Below are 22,547 nucleotides of genomic sequence, written 5' to 3' on the forward strand. Positions count from 1 at the left end.
TTGTTCTCCCTGCTTATTTTTAACTTGCAACTATATTTAGGTTTTACACTTCCACATACCCTGGAAAATATAAAATTCAAAAGTTGTAATACTATGTATTGTAAATATGTATACAGCAGCAATTAATATTTATATACTCAAAAAGAACTGTTGTGGATATAATCATAGACAGTCGAGAAAGACAGGCGAGAAACTTTCTCGACTGTCTATGATATAAGGAATCGTATCACCCAGATAAAGTAATGCACCACTGATTCAGTGGCGTATCGCCATGTTACCTAGCTAATATAGCAGAATTCTAAGTACTAACCAAATAGACCCTACTTGGGGAGTTATTTTCTTTCATTACAAAGGGCGTGAAGATTGGAACAAGTTGAGGAATTGCCAATTTGATCGTACATGTATACACCCTCAGACTGCCTCGTATGAACTTTTACATGAACCCTTGTTGGGCAAGTTACAAATTGTATGATCAACATCTTCATGTGTAATAATACATATGGACGCGTGCAATTAACTCTCGCAACTACTGTTGCAATTTTCTGACATTTTCGTTGTTGTTGAGAGATAGATGGATTTTTCGAGTCCCGTGTGATTAGCTATACAACATATCTTCTGCACGTTGTCCATGGTCTTGTGTTCCTATAATGACCCTTGACCTCGTTCTCAGAGCAATCATGTATGATGAACATTTGTCCATATTGGTTTCGTAAGTGACCCTATACAAATTTGGTCATATCCTATAGAACCTGCGACCGACACTCTAGGATAAACAATATCATGTTGTACCGTTATAAGGGTTAATTAGGTCATTGTATGTCTTATAGTAAGTGCCCTAATGGGCCAGTGTTATCTTAACGTATTTTGGCAGTAATCCTATGGGAATTATGTGATTGGGTATGGACATATTAGGCTATTAGAATGCTTATCCATACGACAATAATGCAGTGTAACTAGTCTTTGAATTGAATGAGAACGGAACATGACCCCATGGTCAAATAGTAGAGGGGAAAGATGAGTACACAGTGCAACTCTGGATACTGGAAAATATCAATTGCCCTCATAAATGTCTTATTTTCTCAGGATTATGTCAAATTAGCTCCTGTTTAACTTGTCAAAACAACGTATTTGTAATGCTGTGCAATGCCCGTCGTTATTGTTGCAAATGAATTCTGGCTGGCTGGGACTAGAATTTATTTGTCTTGAGTAAAGTTTAATATTTTAGGTTATTCACGGTGTCTGGTGGGATTATATTTAAATTGTATATCTACATATATTTGCAAAGAAAAGGATATGTTGCTGGAATGTATTATCGGAGACTTGCAGAATATGCCCCAAATTTGAATTTGATATTAATATCAACAATACTAGTAGAAAACATAATCCAGTGTGAAAATGATGAAATAGATAAAATTAGCTGAGTGTGGTAATTGCAATTTTGTATTAAAGCCACAGTGCCAGTGTAGCAGGTGATATGTAATGATTCATTGCAGTGGAAATTGCCTAACCTGAATAGAAATATAAGATAACTATCGCTGGTATGGTTGTTAAGTCTTTAGTATCATCCAACAGATGGTATGCATAACTCGGCATACAGGTCAGGGCTGTATCCTTGTCAATCTTGGTGTGCTTGTTTAAAGGATGTCGACTATAGTTTATGTACGCACCAGGTGAAACGAAAAATATTGGTATTGTATTTGAATAAAGTAGAAAGATAAATGTTTATATCTTGTTATTGTGGAATCTCAGGGAAATAAGAAATTTTGTATAGGCCTAATTGCTCATTTTGTAAGGTCCACAATTTCTGATGTCTGAACCGAACATGTTTTTAAATGATCTAAACCTGCATTTTAAGAGCTGATCAAATACCAGAGGGTTTCATTTTGGAGAGCAATGATTATGTAAATTATGAGCCATTCTTCCATCGCTTGAACTGTGCGATTAAACAATAATATTATTAACGGTACATTCCGTTAAACAATAACCCTGTTCTTTTATTATGAGTAAGTCTGCGGTTATATCTAAGTTGTATACCTTCACATACCCTAGATAAGATATTACTGGAACGCTCAAACAATAATTTTACAGGGATCAGAAATGTAAAAAATGCGATGTATTATAAGTATTTATAATTTTTACTGGGATAAGAAATGTTAAACATACGCTGTATTATAAGTATATGTATATATTAGTTTTTTTCAATACACGACATAAAGAGGAAATTTAAAGTTTCTTTGGCTGTAACGTTCGGTGTGTTTTCGATGAGGTCAGTTACTTGTAAATATATTTTCCCTATCCTGCAAAGTAACGTAAAACTACCTGGGTTCAAGTAAAATATTGGCCGACCAGCGGGAGATGAAATACTTGTTAAAAGGCATGGGATAGAAACTGCAACAAGCTAAAACAAACAGTAAAATACTGACCTACCAGCAGGATATAAAACACTTGCAAATCGCAGAGAATCGCAGTTTGTGTTTTTATTCTCTGCGAGTTGCAAATGTTATTTTATTTGTCCCGCAGGTCGGTCAATATTTTATTGTATTCATTTTCACTTGCTTCAGTTTCATCCCTCTTTTGAGGTCGTTAAAATTTGAAATTTTTACCTGGGTTCAACTTTCGAAACAGCTTACGAGTGGGAAATGTACATCAGATTGAGAGAAAATGCAATATAGTAGGTACTAGAAATTATTTTCTTTCAAGAATTGTGTTCGATATTGCAGACAACCACTCTGATGATAAACGTCAGACTGGTATTTGCCAGTTCCCAAGAAAAGCATTATTGTATTTGAGTGAAACAGGCAAACCTTGATTTCTGACTTACAGGTACCTTCACTTCCATCTAGTTGTTGTGTCTAAGGTGATTTAATTGATTGAAATAATTTGACTGAATGGAAACAAACAAAACGAAAATATATTTTAACGCAACCCTGTTTGAAATCAATTTCCAGTGAAGCAATAGAATCGTAAATTTCATCACTGTTGAATACTTCTTTGAACTCCGTGAAGTCCATAACTATAGAAACTCTATAAAGGCAGCACAGACAGAAGGAATGCCACAGAAGCAATCGAGGTGGTAGAAAACAATGCGAAAGATCGGAGTTTTCGATGTAAAGAAATGGGTATAAATACTGAATTGTGAGAAATCAAGATAAAGAACTACTAAGACTTGGCCAAATTTTCACACCTTTGAAATTTTCTATTGTAATGTTTCTTCAAATAAAACAAATATCAAATCTTTGAAGATAAATCTAAAGAGTATAATAGACAATTGTAATGTCATAGAGCCAGGGTTATAGAAAAACAGCATAGCTGCTAAAACATCTGGTATACCATACCTGTATGGTGTTGATCAGCAGACAGGACGTACAGGAGGAATTTGCAGTTGTGTAGGTCCACAATAGGAGAATAATTTACTGTTGAATGTGTATAATGGAATGTACCCCATAGAAACGATGAATCAAGTTCGTGATAATCTACTGAGTTCTTTACTTGGAAACTCACCCTGTATATCAGTATCTTTCTGAATAAAATGAACTTGACATTTGCTTTGATACTGTTCTTGATTGTAAGTCTCTTAGGTTGAAATTCCGGTATTCGAATAAATGACGCTCATTGATCAGGTCTATTATAATATGCAATAATGCTTGTTTATCAAACACATCTGTGTCAACATAGTATCTAGCTTACATGTATCTCACAAATATCCTCGATGTGATCATATTAAAGGTTGAGGAAAAGATCTGTATTACTGCATCTGTACATCATCACTGTGTATCAGACTACTGTCTTGTCATTACAACCGTCAGCAAAACTAATGGGGTTTTACTTTAGACAGTTCGTTTATACTGTAAAATAGATTTAAAGGGATTGAAAATGGTATTCTGGAAACACCATCTTGTACCAAGACATTCTGACAAGTGATAATTTAGACATAGTCTCGACGAATAATTCTGCAACCAAGGACCTAATTGACAGACATGGTCATGTGGGGACAAAACGATCTGTCACAGGTCCAGAAATCAAGAGGCACCTTCTCCCCACAGTTTTTCAGCGAGCAGATGTATTACCTGACACTTTTATCTGCTATGCTGATGATGCTATGGAGATACTAGGCTACGTAATACTTTGTTGCTGTGAGAATCACCTGGCAGACATTGCCCTTGATTGAAGATCAATGATTGTTAATTTTTAACACGCACAAATATGCTAATTATCTGATTAGTCTAGACAATCCAGACATATCAAATTACTTACATCATATTTATCCTGATGAGTTGGAAATCAAAGAAACAACTGAGGGTAAGAACTCAGCTTCATATCTTGATCTGTTCCTACAAGTGGGTACTAATGGGCTACACACTAAGCTGTATGACAAAAGGGGTGATTTCGATTTTGAAATCATAGATTATCCCCACTTGTCAAGTAATATTCCATCTGCACCTGATTATGGTGTGTACGTGTCTCAACTTCTCAGATGTTGTAGGGCTTGTGATTCCTACATTGATTTTCAACTGAGACACAGCTCATTGGTATCAAAACTAGTGAGACAGGGATACACATCAAAAAGACTCGTGAGGACTTTCAAAATGTTCTACGTTCGATATGACGACATTATGAACATATATGACACCTCGAGCTCGGTCACTCAAATAATTAGCGACAGCATTCCTAGTTTTGACTAATGTGATTCATATACTGTATCACTTTAGGGAGCCTTCAGTAATAACAGGGGGTGGGCCGGAGGAATTGCGGGGAGGGTAACTTTTTAGAAAATAGCTCAAGGGGGAGGGTCACTTTTGACAGAAGCTGATTTTATGGCCAAAACTTTGATTGTCCGTGTGATATTTCCTGAATAGAAATCACCAACAAAATACGTACACATTATCTACAAGTTTCACAAGCAAAGAAGATGCAGTGGTATCCTACATTAAAAATGGAAAAGTGTATATCAATTATGAAATGTACATAAATACAAAGATATTGTCAGTTTTATATTGGAAAAAATTGTGCATAGTTCTCTCATATATAGGCTACCATTAACTTTTCAGTGAAATTCCAAAATCAAATTTCATGCACAACCATGGACCTGTAACCACTCTAGTCTAATCAAGAACATTAATATCAATAATCAAGAGCACACAAATGCAAAGATTTAGCTATTTTTGTGTTGGAAAAAACTATTCATAGTTTCATCATAGACACCAATGGATTTAGTGAACCAGCGTTTTAGATGAAAGTCCCTCCAAAAACACCAGCTTTCCCCTCTGTAATTTGTCCATAACATAACAATTGAACCAATTGTTATGTCAATTGGCTGATACTTTTTCAGTTTTTCCTGGGGAGAATACCGCAGTGGTTGGGGGGGGGGAGGGTCAAGTTTTAAACTGTCGGACATGGGGGAGGGTCACGTGTACATTTTAGACAGGGGGATAGGGGAGGGTCACATTTTATGGTACAGGTGTGCGCCAAAGTCCCCCGGCCCACCCGCCCTGTAATTACTGAAGGCTCCCTTATACAATATTTAGACAATTTTGGGACCAATCCTGATGGGTATAGCATGCTAGCAGGGTACACTTACCCATTCCGGACACCTGGTACCACCACTAACTGTCAGTGGTTCAGGACGGTCCTTTGCACTTATATTGGTAAATCACAAACGTTCCATGGACCTGGTAATGTATTACCTTGAATGAAAATGATTATTGGACAAGCTTAGCGTCATATCTTACTGGTCAGTGACAGACGTCATATCAAGTGACAGGTGCCACAACACAGATCACCATATAGTGAATTCCTGATTATGTGCATGTATATGGGTGTGTGTGTGGCCGTGTGTCTTCGTTTCAAAACTTTACTTTCTTTTGTTGTTTTTCAACATAGGTTATAATGGTTGATGAGGACCAATCAGAAATGGTTACCCTTTCCTCAATATATCCTCAGTCGGACATTCTTTCATGCTGGTTCCATGCAATGCAGGTATAGATTAGTTTTCTCGCCTGTCTTTTATCTTTGAATTCGTCTTGCTAGTGTATGATTATTTTTGCTAGTTAGTGGCAGCATATGTAATATAATGTGAGATCTGTTTCAGAATACAAGCGTACAATGCAAATATCTCTGACAGGGTTTACACACTGTGACTCTTTATTTTGCTTACTATCGTTCTCAGTCAAACTCTATTTCATTCTATTTAAGGCTGTACATCATGAAAGAGGAGGTGGTGCTTTGTGTTGAAAGACAAATGCATTATATGGAAATTTGATAGTACAAGCAATTCTTAAAATGAAGAACTGTGGGTCGGTGACCTCTTAATTTTTGATGAAATGCTGAAGATTTAAAGTATTTGCATTTATTTGTCCAGAGTTAGAATTTTTTTTATTGTTTGCTCGTTCACTGTCTTGTGAACAAGCAAACAATTAGAATATTTCTGATAGGGTTTATACGTTGTTACTCTTTATCTCTTTATTTGCTTATTATTGCACTGTCAAACACTATTGGATAAATATTTGTCCTTAAGGTAGAACGCACCTCGGGGAAAGACTTTCGGACTCTCGAACTTTTACAATTTTCTTCTGATATACCACATGTGGGGGTTCATTTTAAAGCTCTTGGTAAAAGAAAACTTTTCACCGGCTTAGTTTTTCGAAATTCGACAATTTAAATTTTTCTCCATAGAGTTAACACAGGAATGGCGGCCATTTTGAATTTCTAATATCGGTAAATCTTGGGTAATTTGTTTCTCTAGTACCAAAATTTGCATGGTGACCCCCTATTTTTATTTTTTATTTTGAAAGAGAATGATTGAAAGATTCTTTGAGGAAAGTTAGAGAAAAAGTTTAAGTCTTTAACTTTCGAGGTGCATACTACCTTAAAGTGTATACTAAATGTTAACAGGAAGTGTCTACCATAAACACTATCTCAGGCAATTGCCGAAATGCAGATAGACAGACAGACAGACATATTACATACAGACTTTTTCTCCACGAGATAGCCACCCAGTTGCCATATATTTATGGCAAATGGAGCTAACAATACTCTCATTTTTAAGTGTCTTCCTTTATCAGTGCGCCTCCTCATATCACTCGTGGCTTTTGTCTGCAGCAATAGTAGAGGGCAGCATCAAGAAAATACTGAGACCTATTTTGAGTGATTATTCACTTTTTTGAAAATTCAGAAACAGCTTTGAAAATTGATCAGTCAATGTGTCAACGACTGGGTATTTCATGGTGACGAAATTTGTGATTATTTTGGTTCAATGGATCTTTAATTTCCAGCAAGTTACACATTAAACATATCTTTAAAGCGCAGTGGTCGTCGCACTGCGCATGCTTCTGAGAGGGTCCCCCCTTGTTGACAACATATCTGAGAATGCCGCATGAGGTTCCGGGTTGATTATTATGTTTGCGATATCTGCAGATATGGCAGCTGATTTGTCACAAGCATACCAACTTACCAAATCTAGCACGCAATAAAAGGTCAATTAATCTAAGTGAAATATCTGCTGAATATTGAATAGTACTTACACGCTGGATTGAGATATAGTCCAGTCAATCTACGAGATTTTGGCACCTAACCCACCACAAATTGCAACAGAATTTTTTTCTTCAGAATGCATTTTAATGAGGTACCCAGAACAACATATTAAAAGTTTACTAGAATCCACCTTGGGGAAATATGTCTAATTTGCATAAATCAAATATGGCGGCCAACCATCCAACAAAATATCATAATTGGCTATATATCACATATTAAACAAGCTATTTCAGTTATTTCAAAGTCTGACACTAGTTATTTGGCTCAGGGAATACTTTTGGAGGTATAATGTTTCATATAGGCACCTTGTTAATTTGCATAATTCCAATATGGCGGCCAACATTCCTACAAAAGACATTTTCGGTCATATACCATGTACTGAACAAGCTATTTCAGTGATTTTAAAGTTAAAAGTATATTTCGTAGGCATGGACAAACGATTTTCGAGATGCATGATTTGCATAGGTAATTTGTTAATTTGCATAATTCCAATATGGTGGCTAACATACCTACAAAAGACATTTTGTGTCATATACCACGCATTAACCCGTTTGGTGCCAAAGTCTATTTTTGTAAACTTTATAAAATGTACCACAGTCACTTTTTCTGCTTTTTGCCAAAATTTTGATAAAAATATGTAGCTGCTGAAAAATGATATCCATTTGGTCCAAAATTATGAAAAAAACGTACAGAAAAGTTCACAGATATTGGTAAAATATTGCATTAAAATTTTGGTGTAAAAAATTACAGCAGTCAAAGGGTAAACAAGCCATTTCTGTGATTTCGAAGTTAAAAGTGTATATCTTTGGCATGGACAAACAATTTTCGAGATGCAATGATTTGCTTAGGTACTTCGTTAATTTGCATAACTCCAATAGGGTTGCCAACATACCTACAAAAGACATTTTCTGTCATACACCATGTATTAACCCTTTGGCGCCCAAAGTCTATTTTTGTCAACTTTATAAAATGTACCACAGTCAATTTTTCTGCTTTTTGCCAAAATTTTGATAAAAATATGTAGCTGCTGAAAAATGATATCCATTTGGTCCAAAATTATGAAAAAACGTACAGAAATGTTCAGAGAAATTGGTAAAATATCGCATTAAAATTTTGGTGTAAAAAATTACAGCAGTCAAAGGGTTAAACAAGCTATTTCTGTGATTTCAAAGTTAAAAGTATGTTTCTTTGGCATGGTCAAATGATGTTTGAGGTGCAATGATTTGCGTTGGCACTTCATTAATTTGCATAAATCCAATACAAAAGAAAGTTTCTGTCATAAAATGTATTGAACAATCTATTTCAGGCATTTAGAAGTTTAATTATATATCTTGAGCATGAAGAAACACCTTTTGTGGTTCAATGTTTTCAAAAGACACTTTGATGATTTTCAGAAATTAAATATGGCTGCCAAATTAATGCCCAAATAGCTTCAAATATAAATAAGATTATTGTATAGTTTTTAGGAATAGGAATATCAAGAAAAAACTGTCAAGAGGGCTCTGCACCCAACGCACTGTATTGTGCAAATATTCTTCCAATTTTTATTAATTTGTTAACCCAAGATTAAAAATTGGTTAGGTTCACCTTTTAGCTTGGCAAGCAGTCGTAAGTTGCATGATATAGAAGGCTTAATGTATGCAAATGTATGCAAATCACCCGAATTCCTGCTTCCCTTTTATCCGAATTTCAAGATTTCCAAAGAATATAACTCTGTTCTGGCTGGGTCATATTTTCTGAAATTTTCACATTATGTTTTTACATGCTATATCACAAAACATCTATTTTGTTTTGCGATAACATTCTTACATTTTGAATTAGAGGCATTTTTATTTTGCTAACCATGATTTTAAGCACTTTTTTGAGTGTCAGTCGTTCAGCCCATGCCATTTTAGAATAAGGATATACTCTTGTTTCAAGTGAAATATTACATTTCACAAAATAGTTTGTAAGGGTTTCCTTGTCACCTTAGATGAGAAATATTCCTTCGAAAAAACTGTGTTGGCAACGTGCAGCTCCACATTAAGTCCTTGAACATTTATTTTTAAAAATGTAGAAAATATACAATAAATTTACATACAATAACGATCCATTTACAAATAAAAGTTCATTTTAATAGGTGTCTGTGATACCTGAATTCGTTAAAATACCCCATAAATATATTGTATTTTGAAAAGAATGTTAAAGCAAATTTGGTAGACTTACATATATGACTTCCGAACGGATTAAAATACGTATATGTTGATGTGCGTTTACTATTGAGTTGTAAGAAAGTCATGCAATTTTAATTATTTGCGATTTTTCTAAATATGACAACCGTTAATGATTGTTAGTCATCTAATAATAATCTCTTTCTTAATATAACATTGGATTCATCTGTATACGGCATTATTTGTGATTTTTATATGTGCTTTATACTCTACAGTGTTAAAACATGTGATCTTTAATGTTTACTGTTTTAAAAAAGTCGTGGACAAAATCTTTAGTTTCTAATTTAGACTGAACCCCTTCCTTATGGACGAGTGCGTCTTTGGTATATCCCACCCCCCCTAGATGATAGGCAAGAAGTCATCACATATAACAGCAAAAATACAATAAACACAACAAAGATAATAACAACGCAAAAAATAAAATAATGTGACCAAAAATAACACATGCCACAATACAGACAAATTAAAACCTAGCGCTGATGCAAACAATGTCAGACTCTTAAAAACTTGATCAACACACAAACTCACAAAAATTGAAAATTGCATGCTTAGCAAAGACTTAAAATTAATTCAAACAACTCATTAGCCCAACAGAATCCAACTGTTACACGATACAAACATGTACATCTGGAAAAATGACACTTGGAAAAATGACTCAAGATGTACTTCTTTGTATTGTGTAATAGTTGGATTCTGTGTTTGGATTAATTGTAAGTCTTTGCTAAAGCATGCAGTTTTCAGATTTTTTGAGTTTGTGTGTCCAGAAAGTTTTTATGAATCTGACATTGTTTGCAATAGTGCTAAGTTTCAATTTGTGTGTATTACGACACTTTTTATTTCGGTCATATCATTTTTTTAGCTTTGTTGTGTGTATTGTATTTTGCTGGTACGTGTGATGACTTCTTGCCTATCATCTAAGGGATCTTATAAGGATGCACACATCCATAAGAAGGGGGTTCAGTCTAAATTAAAAACTAAAGATTTTGAACACCCCTTTTTTAACAGTAAACATTACAGATTACATGCTTTGACACTGTAGAGTGTTAAACACCCTTACAAATTACGAAAATGCCACACACAGATGAATTCAATGTTATATTTAAAAAGAGAATATATCATTCAGAAGACTAACATTGATTAACATTAACAGTCGTCATATACAGAAAAATCAAAAAATTTTAAAAGTGAATGTCCAAGGATTTAACAGTTTCTTCTTGATAGTTTCCTAGTGCTAAAAACTATACCAAAACCGTTATTTATATTAGAAGCTATTAAGCCATGGGGCATTAATATGGCAGCCATATTTAATTTATGCAAATTATCAAAGGGCCTTTGTAAAAATTAAGCCACTTAAAGTGTTTCTTCATACCCAAGAAAAATATTAAAACTTTAAAATCAAAGAAATAGCTTGTTTAATGCGTGGTGTATGACCGACAATGTCCTTTGTAGGAATGTTGGCCACCATATTGGATTTGTTGAAATTAACAAATTACCTATGCAAATCATAGCATCTTGAAAATCGTTTGTCCATGCCAAAGAAATATACTTTTAAATTTAAAATCACTGAAATAGTTTGTTTAATACGTGGTATATGACCGAAAATGTCTTCTGTAGGAATGTTGGCCGCCATATTGGAATTATGCAAATTAACAAGGTGCCTATATGATTCCCTGAGCCAAATAACTAGTGTCAGACTTTGAAATAACTGAAATAGCTTATTTAACATGTGATATATAGCAAATTATGTTATTTTGTTGGATGGTTGGCCGCCATATTTGATTTATGCAAATTAGACATATTTCCCCAAGGTGGATTCAAGTAAACTTTTAATATGTTGTTCTGGGTACCTCTCCGAAATGCATTCCGAAGAAAAAAATTCTGTTGCAATTTGTGGTGGGTCTAACCCTATTTGACTGGACTAATAACATTTGATCATGATTTTCTTGAATCAGTTGAATGGGGCTCGCTCGAACCATGGAGCTAAACACTCACCCGTACACGTGTATATGCCAACAGACTATCAATGACCGGGCTCTGGTCTACGACATCGCTAGCAAGGACGAGAACTTTCATTTCAAGAGGCCCAACACGAGTACAGTTGACAATTACGCAAGCTACAGAAATCTACAGCTCACAGAGCAATGCCCGCTGCAGCAAGAAGCATCTGTTCCGTGGCCTGCATGAACATCAGTGTCAAGAGAACCGGGTATATGGCGCGCTACACTCGGCTGTGGAGAATCAAACTCCACTTTGAAGTTTATCCCGTTGGGGGTGCAAACAAGAATTCCGAGTACAGGCAAGTCAAACGAAGGACCTTTCATAGGTATTCTTGTTATGTGAGGGTTATCTCATTTGAAAGAGGAATCAGACATATCGCGGCAATCAGGCGGTACAACAACGAAGTTTGCTTAGCACCAGTAGGCCTACACTAGCTAGCCGTTGGATCTCTGCCATGACCGTGCACAGGATCTCTCAATACGTCCCTATGTGTAACCGTGCAATTTTCCTGCCAAATGCCTCGAAAACCCGCTCGTTTTGTCTATTGTGTCCAGTCATTTGGCTATTTCTTGCCACGTATTACTAGAAGTAAGAAATGGTGATCAACAGTGGGTCGTGGGCCAAGTCATCGCGGGGCAGGTGCGTTGTGCAGCTGGTTGTGGGACCGGATTCTCTTATATCCGTGCGCGTCAACGCAGTGACCTTCTCCCTTATTGAAACGTACAACCAGCGTGACCGCGACGGATCAAACCCATTTGTTCACTGTGACTGCGTGCAGTAAACTCAGCGACATAATATGCAGAGTGTCTCAATGTTCATAGCCTTACATGAGTTTATAGATAGAAATACACCACTGAAGTTCGTTTCCGATCTTAATCTTTTACTATTGCATGATGTTGAGTTTTACAAAGGCGTTAACAAAGTGAGGGACCGCTCCCATATCTCACTCCGATTGAAGTTGAGAAGACCTATGTTTACAAACATTTATGTTTATCAACAAAAAAATCAAGCACGCGCAGCGAGACGACCACTGCGCTTTAATTGGTACCTGTAAGTCAAAAATGAATGCCAGTTTCACTCAAAGTCAACGCATTTGCAAACATCAATTGAAGACCATGACTTACTACTCTAGAATTCGGAAATTGGAGCAATTAGTATAATTTTTGCACATATTTCATGCTGGATAGGCTAATGAAGGCCTCTGAAACCTGTTCGGTGCTTTTGTGCATCACGAAGACCTTTTGAGCTGACCCTGATATTGTAATACATTGACGTAATACACCTATCAATGTCTTCAACCGGGGTGGGAGGGGCAGTGTGGGACTAACAGGGGGTCTTGACCATTTGACCCCTCTTTGCATATGTCACGAAAGTGCCCATCATGATTATTAAAATTTCTCATATGGTGAAAGTGATCCTATGAGTATTCAAAAACTCCCACCCAGTGTATGCAAATGGCTGCATCATCAGTAATCCCCCTATTGTGCACCCACAGTCCAGTGACTTCCCCTTTAAATGACCAGTAATGCTAACTTTTGATGATTTAGTCACTATTTTTGCTCGTTCTACACCCAACTGCATGTTAATATATCAGCATTCAGCTTGTCAACACGGCCTGTACATGTATAAACAATGCACTTTTATTGTTTGCATTTGAATTTTGCATCCAGACTAGAATTCAAACATAAACAATAAAAAACTACATTTTACACACATATAGGTTATGTCAACTACCTAAATAATAGTTGTTGGACATTCTTGGGAGTACAGTAGGAACTTGCAATTGATATATAGAAAAGAAAATAACAAAATAAATCATCAAACATTAGCATTACTGGCCCTTTCAAGTGTATCTATGTACTAGAAAACCACACATTCGTACACAATGCTTGAATCTTTCCACTTTGATGGCACATTCTATTATTTTCTTTGTAAAAAAGGACAAGTTTACAAAAGAGGCCGGAAATTTAAATAATGTGAAAACTTTACAAGGAGATACACCTCATAGGTGCTAGGCATTTAATAAACTTGTGTATGTTGGAGCAACATACAAGAACACGAAAAGCCAAACAAAGAATCTCTTTTCAAATGACATAGATTTACAGCGCTTGTCATTTGAATTTAGAGTTTAAGTTTTTGGCACGCACAGATATTTTGACTGGGAAGTACAAGTTGTTTTACTCTAAAAAACGCATCAAAGGATGTGTTGATTGCTGCACGTACTCTTATCATACAGAATGTTAAAAAATAAATACACTGTAGCAGAACTTTCCTCTCCAAAAAAAAGCGATTTTTTTTCAGGTTCAGGCATATGATTGGCTCAAAACTTCTGAGTCTCGAGCACGCATGAATATGTTCCTATGTTTTTTTGAGCAGGACACAGACAAAAATGAAAACATGTCCGTGTGACTTTGATAAATTGTTGCATTTCCATCGAGAGATTCTTTGCGTTGAACCGCAAACCTTAGGGTCTACTGAACAAGAAATCTGTGCCTGACAAAAAATGAAATGCCAAAGTCAAATGACAAGTGCTGTATTTGAAAAGAAAAGCAATAAAAAATACCACATAAAAAAACCTGTTATGATACTTTGTGTGGCAAGTCACACAGTATGGTTGAAAATACGGCTAGTTTTCAATCGGGTTCGAACCCACAACATACGGCATCAGTCGCCTAGCGCAGAGGCCACAGAGAGAACCGCCAATGCAATTTAATGTCATTTCAACACCAGAGTGCTGCATTCAACATGAACATTTAGAACAGAAAATACTAACTTTACAGTTTAACAATGATAAGGAAAAGCTCCCAATGGCAAGCATTTGGCTTCTGTTTAGTTTAAAACACTTGTATAATTGTCAATAACATTTCAGTGACCATTACGGGCCACACTCAGTGTGCACACCATGTCATTTGAACCATCTAATGACTTGTAAAGAGAGTTGTCCGATATTTAGAGCTGTTTTTTTCTGGTTTCTGCAAACCAGCGACAGATGATCCATGGAAGTCTGTCATCATTCTGACATACCGGTACATTGTGTGCAGATGTTCATGGTGAACAGAATTACACCATATCAACCGAAACCGCTTTTTGATCGCAAGACTTTCATTATCTGGTCTGCTGTTTGAATGGGACAAACAAATTTCCTTCCCTGTATGACGGATTTCACCACAGCATGCAATTTCAAATGCATTTTCAAGTTCAGTTGAAACTGCCTTAATCATTACTTTAAGCCAGTTGCTAGACAACCAGCAGCCTGCTGTGAAACAACACCCCTCTACAGCAGGGATCAAATCTATTACATAGTCTCGGCTGACTCGCAGCGTGTTTGCAAGGTTATATCTGATTGGTCGATTGTCACTATTCACAGCCACTTAGGGAGTCTATTTGTATTGTTTTCATTATATTGGTAAGATTCAGCCACCCAATTGGATAACAGCTTCGAATCGCTGCGAGTCGGCCCCATAGTCTCAAATGGGTGCACTATGCACTTGATCTAGAGCCGTGAATCCAGTGTTAATGTTTGAGCCTTGCCCAGAAGAAGTGTTTTTTATGGCTGGCTACATGTTTCATGAAAATTTCACCTGTTAACCCCCTCCACCCCACCCTCACGTCTTTAAACAGGCCCCCAATCACCATTGATACCAATGGGTATGGGGCTAAGCTACAGTGATAACTGTGGCAGTTTCACTTACACATACAAATGCCAAACCGGTCTACATGCCAAACTGTGGTCATTTCTGTTGACCATTTTTACATTTCCAAACATTGTATTGAGTGAGATGGCCTGACCTTTTCCATGTGTTCTGAGTTCGTTACCAGGGGATTTATTGCCAGCTAAAGGGATCAAAACAATGCTAACTTTTGATGATTTTTGTCATTATTTTTATTTCGTATGTCACCTGCAACTTCTTATTCCACTTCTAAAAGAATGCTGAAACACCCACTATTAAGCTTGTCAACTTAGTGTCTCTATATGTAAAATGCACTGTTGTTGTTTACATTTGAATTCTGGTCAGGACCAGAAATCACTTGTAAACAATGACAATGCAGTTTACACATGTACAGCTGAGTTGACAAGCTGAATGCTTGTACATCAACATGCATTGGGGAGTAGAACAAGGAATTATGGTTGACATTGAAAACAAAACTCATGAAAAGTTAGCATTACTTGCCCTTTCAAGTTCTTACCCCAGGTGTAAGAGTGGTCTTACGCAATAAATCACACCCAGTGACAGAATACCATTAGTTTTGACCAGTTCAAGACATGCCCGCATGTGCATGATTGATAGCAAGTGCATATATGAGTGAACTGGTCAAAAACAAGTGGTATCATAACGTCGCTCGGTTTGATTTATTGCTATTATATCTAACAGTATATTGAAATTCTGGGGTGGAACGACAGAAGAGGCTGAAAGCTTCCGCGTGTGCAAGCCGTGGTATATCGCAAATATACCACAGTTCTTTTCACATCACGACCAATCAGATCGCTGCATTTGTGCCCTCAATATGCTGGTATGATATAATATTTGATAACACATTGCCTGTGTTCTTTGCTGTGGTTGGGTACGTATTGTATATATAGGTAACGCTTTTGGAAGTAAGCTTGATACAATCTCTACTGTCCCCTAATAGGATTTCATTGATACACTAATAACATGACACAGCACTACCATGACATGGAAAGAGATTGGCAAGTCTAAGAGATAATTGCCAAGTTTTTGGAGTCGATTTGTTTGAAGTAGGTATGTACTGCTAGTTATCTTAAGCATGGTAGAAATGCATGCGCTCTCTTTTCTGTATTCTTTGGCAATGTCTTGTAAGTCCTGCAGTAAGACTTTCCTGGGTATTGACTACTTCTCATTTAAGTTCAAATTCAATATCAGAAAGTGGGTTATCCTTTTGATGCTTACGATACAAATGTAATGTGGGTCACACATTTTCTGCAGCATTCCTGATGGTAGGCTGAAGTCTGACAGGGAATGGCTGTAATGATGATGATGATGATGTTGTCCCTGGCAACACACAGGAAGTTGATGTTGTCCCTGGCAACACACAGGAAGTTGATGGCATCCCCGGCACCACACAGGAAGTTGGCAGAGTCCCTGGCAACATCAAGAAAGTAACTGTGTGGTGGTTCATAGGAACACCCATTGTGTCTTTACTTCTTTCATGTGACTTTTGAGTCTGTGAAGCAAAACTGCTATTGATGTCATCACTTCCTGGGCACATACTTTGGTAGGGCCGAGGAAAACTACGGTTAATGTCATCGACTTCTGTGCTCGCGCTTTGATTTGTCATACATTTCTTGGAAACACTTCCATGCACAGCCATGTCCATGGAAGGCTCCACAGTTATTTTCTGTGCTGTGTTCACACTGTCGGCCATGCCGATCATAGGAGTGACATCACGTGTTTGTTTGTTTGTCACATGGTCCCTGTCACTATCTCTTCCAATCACATCAATGTGACCCAGCTGCCAGAGATGATTAATAATAATGGATACATCTGTGAAGAAAGAACAAAACACAATTTACCACCGTTAGAAATGTAATTCTCAACTTTTCCAAAGCCAATACTACATGCCATGTATCATGAGACATGACAGTGTACACTGATTTACATCTATATTGATTCTAACACTGGAAAACAATGGGCTGTGATGTAAAAAGTGCATAAAATGTTGAAACACTTGAACTTTTGCTCAAACTTTCTTCGAGCGAGGAAAATTTTAATTATTATCTTTCGAAATCAAGAATAACTAGAAAGCATTTGCAAGCAAAAGCGAAGTTCCAGAGACCAGAGCAGCGGAAGAAACAAGAGAATGTGTGACAAAGATAGGTGCAGAGTGAAAGAGTGCTTTGGATTTTAATATTCAGGGCTGATAGCAGTAAACACCATAATACAACTAAAAGCAAGGCAGTCCGGGGAATTACAGTACACAGATTACAAATGCCTACATGTACGGTAAAAACGCAACAGATACATACGGGGCGACGACGCACGGAAATGTTTATCAGACGACATTCTCGCGAGCCAGAGCAATAATTTTCGCTCCGCCGACCTACGCAAAAATCAATCGCTTGACAGGTAGCGCTGAGTTGTTGCCGTAAAGAGGGGTGTCATTTACGACGATGATCAGACGAGAGGAAACATCGGACCTAGGCCGTTGAAATTGAGCCACATGCATTTTCATTTGATTAAAAGCACAGACTAAAACAATTTTCATTGCTATGTCGCTGTTTTCACAAGATACTGACCATTTGATCTTGGAAAGTTGAGTTGCTTTTACGTGCAGCCAACGCATGCCGGTGCATGACAGACAGTACGTTCACTATGAATGCCTAGCTCGCATGGCAGGGCTGTGTGTTACCGGCGTTAAACGGCCTCCCACCACAGCCCCGCAGACTGATATAGGAAAAAACCGCTGGTGGCTCCTCAGAAATACGGCGGGCAGTTTCTCCGCCAAAACAGCCGATTTTGAGTCCAAATTTTGCATTGATCATCGTTTTCGAGCACACCCACCTCGCCAAGGTACACGATGTGCCCAGCCGCGCTTGTAAACTTATGGAAAGGCTTCTTTTCCGTCCCTGTGCGAGCGAGGCGATCGATACGCCGCCATGTTGTTTCATGAGCATTCGGGCGAAAACAGTATAGCGCCACGTACGGCGAGTATTTAGAGAAAAATAAAATCAAAAGCAACAAAAAACAAAGCGAAATAAAGCTAGAATTATTAATAACTGAACGCAATATGATAGTTGAGCAATGCCAAATAAAAAATAAATAAATAAACAAACAAGAAATGCCCGTAAAACCCGTCCGAGCTGAGCGATGACGTCATAAGCGTGTCGCGATGCATTCTGGGTAATTAAGGTAAAATTTGTGTATAGCATGTTCTATGGTAGTAAAACCGGAAATAGAGAAAGAATAGAGAAAGAAAGAAAGAAAGAAAGAAAGAAAGAAGAAAAGAAAGAAAGAAAGAAAGAAAGAAGGAAAGTGAGCAAAAACTAACAGTTCCAGAGCTGGTCTCTGGAACTAATAATGCGGGGGTCACTCCACAGATTTTTGTACTGGAGAAATAGACAACCTGAAAATGATTGACATTTGAAGTTAAAATGTATGCCATTCCTGCGTTAACTCAATGTAGCAAAATTAAATTTCAGATTAAAAATATAATTTACGCAGTGAAAATTGTGATTACTCCATGAGCTCAGTTCAGAATATGCCCACACAAGCTGTAGACAAGAAAAGTGATTGCAAATTTATGAGGGTCTGAATATCTGTCCCTCAGGCGCATTCTACCACAAGCCTAGTGGAGACTCAAATCAGTGTCATGCACACAGTGAACCCACTGAGCTCCACTGGTACATGACACGTTCATAGTCTACCTCTGCTGCCCTCATAAATTCACTCATTTTCTACATCAAACCCTCCTCAGGACTTTCAATCACCTACAGGGTAATTCTCGGCACCTAAAATGTGACTTTGCCTCCTTTGTGAGTTGTAAAAGTCTCAGTCGGAACACCATAGTTTTAACTTAGCAGATAGGTAAAACACATAATATTACAGAAGCGAACGTAAAGTTTCAGGTTAGACAGGAACTTAATGCAAGAAATGCGTAAAAGATGAACACAATGAATGTGTCCATCTAGTTTCACAAATGAACAGAGTTTGGTCATGACAGGGATTGCATGTGTGTGGACTGTTTACCTGCAATGCACTTCAATATCATGTAGTTTGCCCCCTGATGAATATGAATGCTAGAGTGGCTTCTATAAACTATAAATTTTAATACACTACAATTGAGTTTCACTATCAACTTGCGTTGCAATGTTCCAACAGAAACAGCTCTGAAGTTTCATTGGTCTTTAGAGTGTGAATAGACTGAAAGATCCGTCAATCAAGGGTGCTCTCTACACTCCCTCTAGCGTAGACAGCGCCCTCAAGTGCCAGATCTTTCAGTCTAGAGTGTGTGCATACATTGAATCATCCTCAGTTTCATCCCCAGTGGATAAAACCATTTTAACAGTAACAGTGGGTGGAAGTCATTATGATCAATATGTCATTCCTTAAAATGAAAGATGCAATTTGAAACTTACCTGAACAATTAAATATTTTGATTTTCACCGATAATGTATGTTGAAATTTTTAATTTACATTTCATATGCTTGGACGTTTTCTACATATGCCATATCTTACCCAAAGTTGAATGGTTTCATCCAATGAGGTGTTTCAATGAGAAACTGAACACAGGTAGCATACAGCTGGTGAAATCATAGCTTGAAGTTCATTGTACATGAGTGTTCCTACACATGTACACTGGTTTAATTTCTATGAAAGCAAGAGTTTGAGCACCCCTTTACAGTGGACCTTGCACTGTTGCGTACTTTCTACTTGATACAACAAAGTTCCTCTGAGTTGTTGTGCTGAGGAAATAGCAACATCATTTAGCAATTAAGGTAGTATGCGCCTCGAAAGTGAAAGACTTAAACTTTTGCTCAAACTTTCCTTAAGGAATCTTTCAACCATTCTCTTTCAAAACCAAGAATAAAAATCGGGGGTCACCGTGCAAATTTTGGTACTACAGAAACAAATAACCCAAGATTTACCGATATTTGAAATTCAAAATGGCCGCCATCCCTGTGTTAACTCTATATAGAAAAATAAAATTTTCGAATTTTGAAAAACTAAGCCAGTGAAAAGTTTTCTTACACCAAGAGCTTTAAAATGAACCCCCACAAGTGGTATATCAGAGAAGAATTGTAGAAGTTTGAGAGTCCGAATATCTGTCCCCGAGGCGCGTTCTACCTTAAGGTAGAATGTGTCTCGGGGACAGATATTCAGACTCTCAAACTTTTACAATTGACCAATTCTTTTCAAATATACCACTTGGGGTTCATTTTAAAGGTTTTGGTATAAGAAAACTTTTACCTGCTTTTTTTTTATAAATCCTAAAATTTCTATTTCTCTCTATAGAGTTAACACAGGGACGGAGGCCGTTTTTAATTTTTAATATCGGTAAATTTTGCGTTATTTGTTTCTCCAGCACAAAAATTTGCACGGTGACCCCGAATTTTTATTTTTGATTTTTAAAGAGAATGGTTGAGACATTCCTTAAAAGGAAAGTTTGAGCAAAAGTTTCACTTTCGAGGCGCATACTACCTTACGATCAGACATCAATTTTTCAGTGTGAATCTTTATGGCGGTCACTGTGAAACCCAGAGAGAAGGATGTGATACACAACTTACCAGTTTCTGACAGCATGTGACTGTTGAATTTCTGGATACATCTTTCACGAGTCGTATCCAAACAATGGATGTACTGCCTCAATTGTGCCGCTTCTTGTTCAGTATATCCTACAATATAGTTGGTTTAAATATCATCGAAGCGTTCAAGCAAAGGTATATATATATATATATATATATATATATATATATAATATATATATATATATATATATATAATCAAAGCGTTCAAGCAAAGGTATATATATATATATATATATATATATATATTATATATATATATATATATATATATATATATATGTATATATATATAATATATATATATATATATATATATATATATATATATATATGTGTGTGTGTGTGTGTGTGTGTGTGTGTGTGTGTGTGTGTGTGTGTGTAAATAATATTATATAAAGAACAGGTACCTGTCAAAGCAACTGACCAGGGTCAATGTTCGCAGTGAAATTTGTTTTGCATCTTCCTGTGTGGATGTTTTCAGTGTTACTTCGGAAAAAAACAAAGTTCTGTTGTAGAATTTCCCATTCGTTATGCAAAGGTCATTTAGAGTCATACGCTGACCATTACACACAGGTTTTGTTCGAAATTGGAGCAATTACATGTGGCCACAGACCACAAAAAGAGAGACGGCTGTTCTGTAGAGGGACTTGACCATGTAAAATGTTACAGGATTGCCAGTGCGTGACCACTATAAAGAGGTGACCACTTTGTCAGGGTGACAACTATGACAAGTGGCGCAAATGTTTTGTGTTTGTTTTAAGAACCGCAAAGTCGCCCATCTTAGAGTGGATACAAAACAAAGAATTTCCTTACTCTTACCATGCTCTTACTCTGACCTTATAAACTATACCAAAGAGGAAAACTTCGAAAATAATGAGCACAGTGAGAGTGTTCCATACCTTCTCTCTGTATTCTACGTGAACCACAACTGTCTCGGGGAGTCCTCAACGATTGTTCTCTGGGTGAAACACTGGCGGACTTCGGATTTCTCAATCCTCTGTAAATATTTTGCTTCCAAACGAAAAACCTGAACTTCAAATTCTTTTTCTCTCGACTCTTGAGCCACTTCGCGTGAAGGCAGCAATTTGTGTACACAAGTGAACAATTTGCTTCCTTTGAGATTTCTTTCAATTTTTCACCAAGCGTGTTCTTTCCAAGGGGTGAAGTATCGTACCAGATCACATCAACATCATCGCTGATTGTTTTCTTCGGTCGCTGCCAGAAAATATGAGACAGTGGATTGAGCCGTTCTATGTAACGTTCGTATGACTTAACCGGACACAGATATAACTGTTCGGGCTTTCGTACATCCGGTCACCGAAACTGTTGTTCCTTCGAAGCGCGACGTAGCGTCGTCCCTTCGAATCGATCCTCAAGTCGAAATCAGACTGTACCATATTTCGGAGATTTTGCCGACCGATGTTTCGGTAGTTCACCAGTACGTCGACGAAAACTTTGTTTTGAAGCCCTCGTGGGGTGCCTTGGTCGGATGCGACGTATTCCATAATTTTTTCCAGATCTGTTTCGGTGACGTATTGCATCTG

General features: G+C 37.2%; 1 protein-coding gene across 1 annotated transcript; it reads right to left on the reverse strand.

Annotated features, from left to right (window-relative positions):
• Positions 1–15,808: 15,808 nt before the first annotated feature.
• Positions 15,809–22,284, reverse strand: LOC139128007 (uncharacterized). The gene is made up of 3 exons (XM_070693867.1): positions 21,903–22,284; positions 20,983–21,090; positions 15,809–17,242 (listed from the first exon to the last, which is right to left on the reverse strand). The coding sequence occupies exons 2-3, from the start codon at positions 20,996–20,998 to the stop codon at positions 16,668–16,670; spliced, it is 591 nt and encodes a 196-aa protein (XP_070549968.1). The 5' UTR covers positions 20,999–21,090; positions 21,903–22,284; the 3' UTR covers positions 15,809–16,667.
• Positions 22,285–22,547: the final 263 nt, after the last annotated feature.

This window comes from Ptychodera flava, unplaced genomic scaffold, assembly GCF_041260155.1.
Source record: "Ptychodera flava strain L36383 unplaced genomic scaffold, AS_Pfla_20210202 Scaffold_41__1_contigs__length_1339820_pilon, whole genome shotgun sequence".
In the NCBI taxonomy this organism is placed as follows: Eukaryota; Metazoa; Hemichordata; class Enteropneusta; family Ptychoderidae; genus Ptychodera; species Ptychodera flava.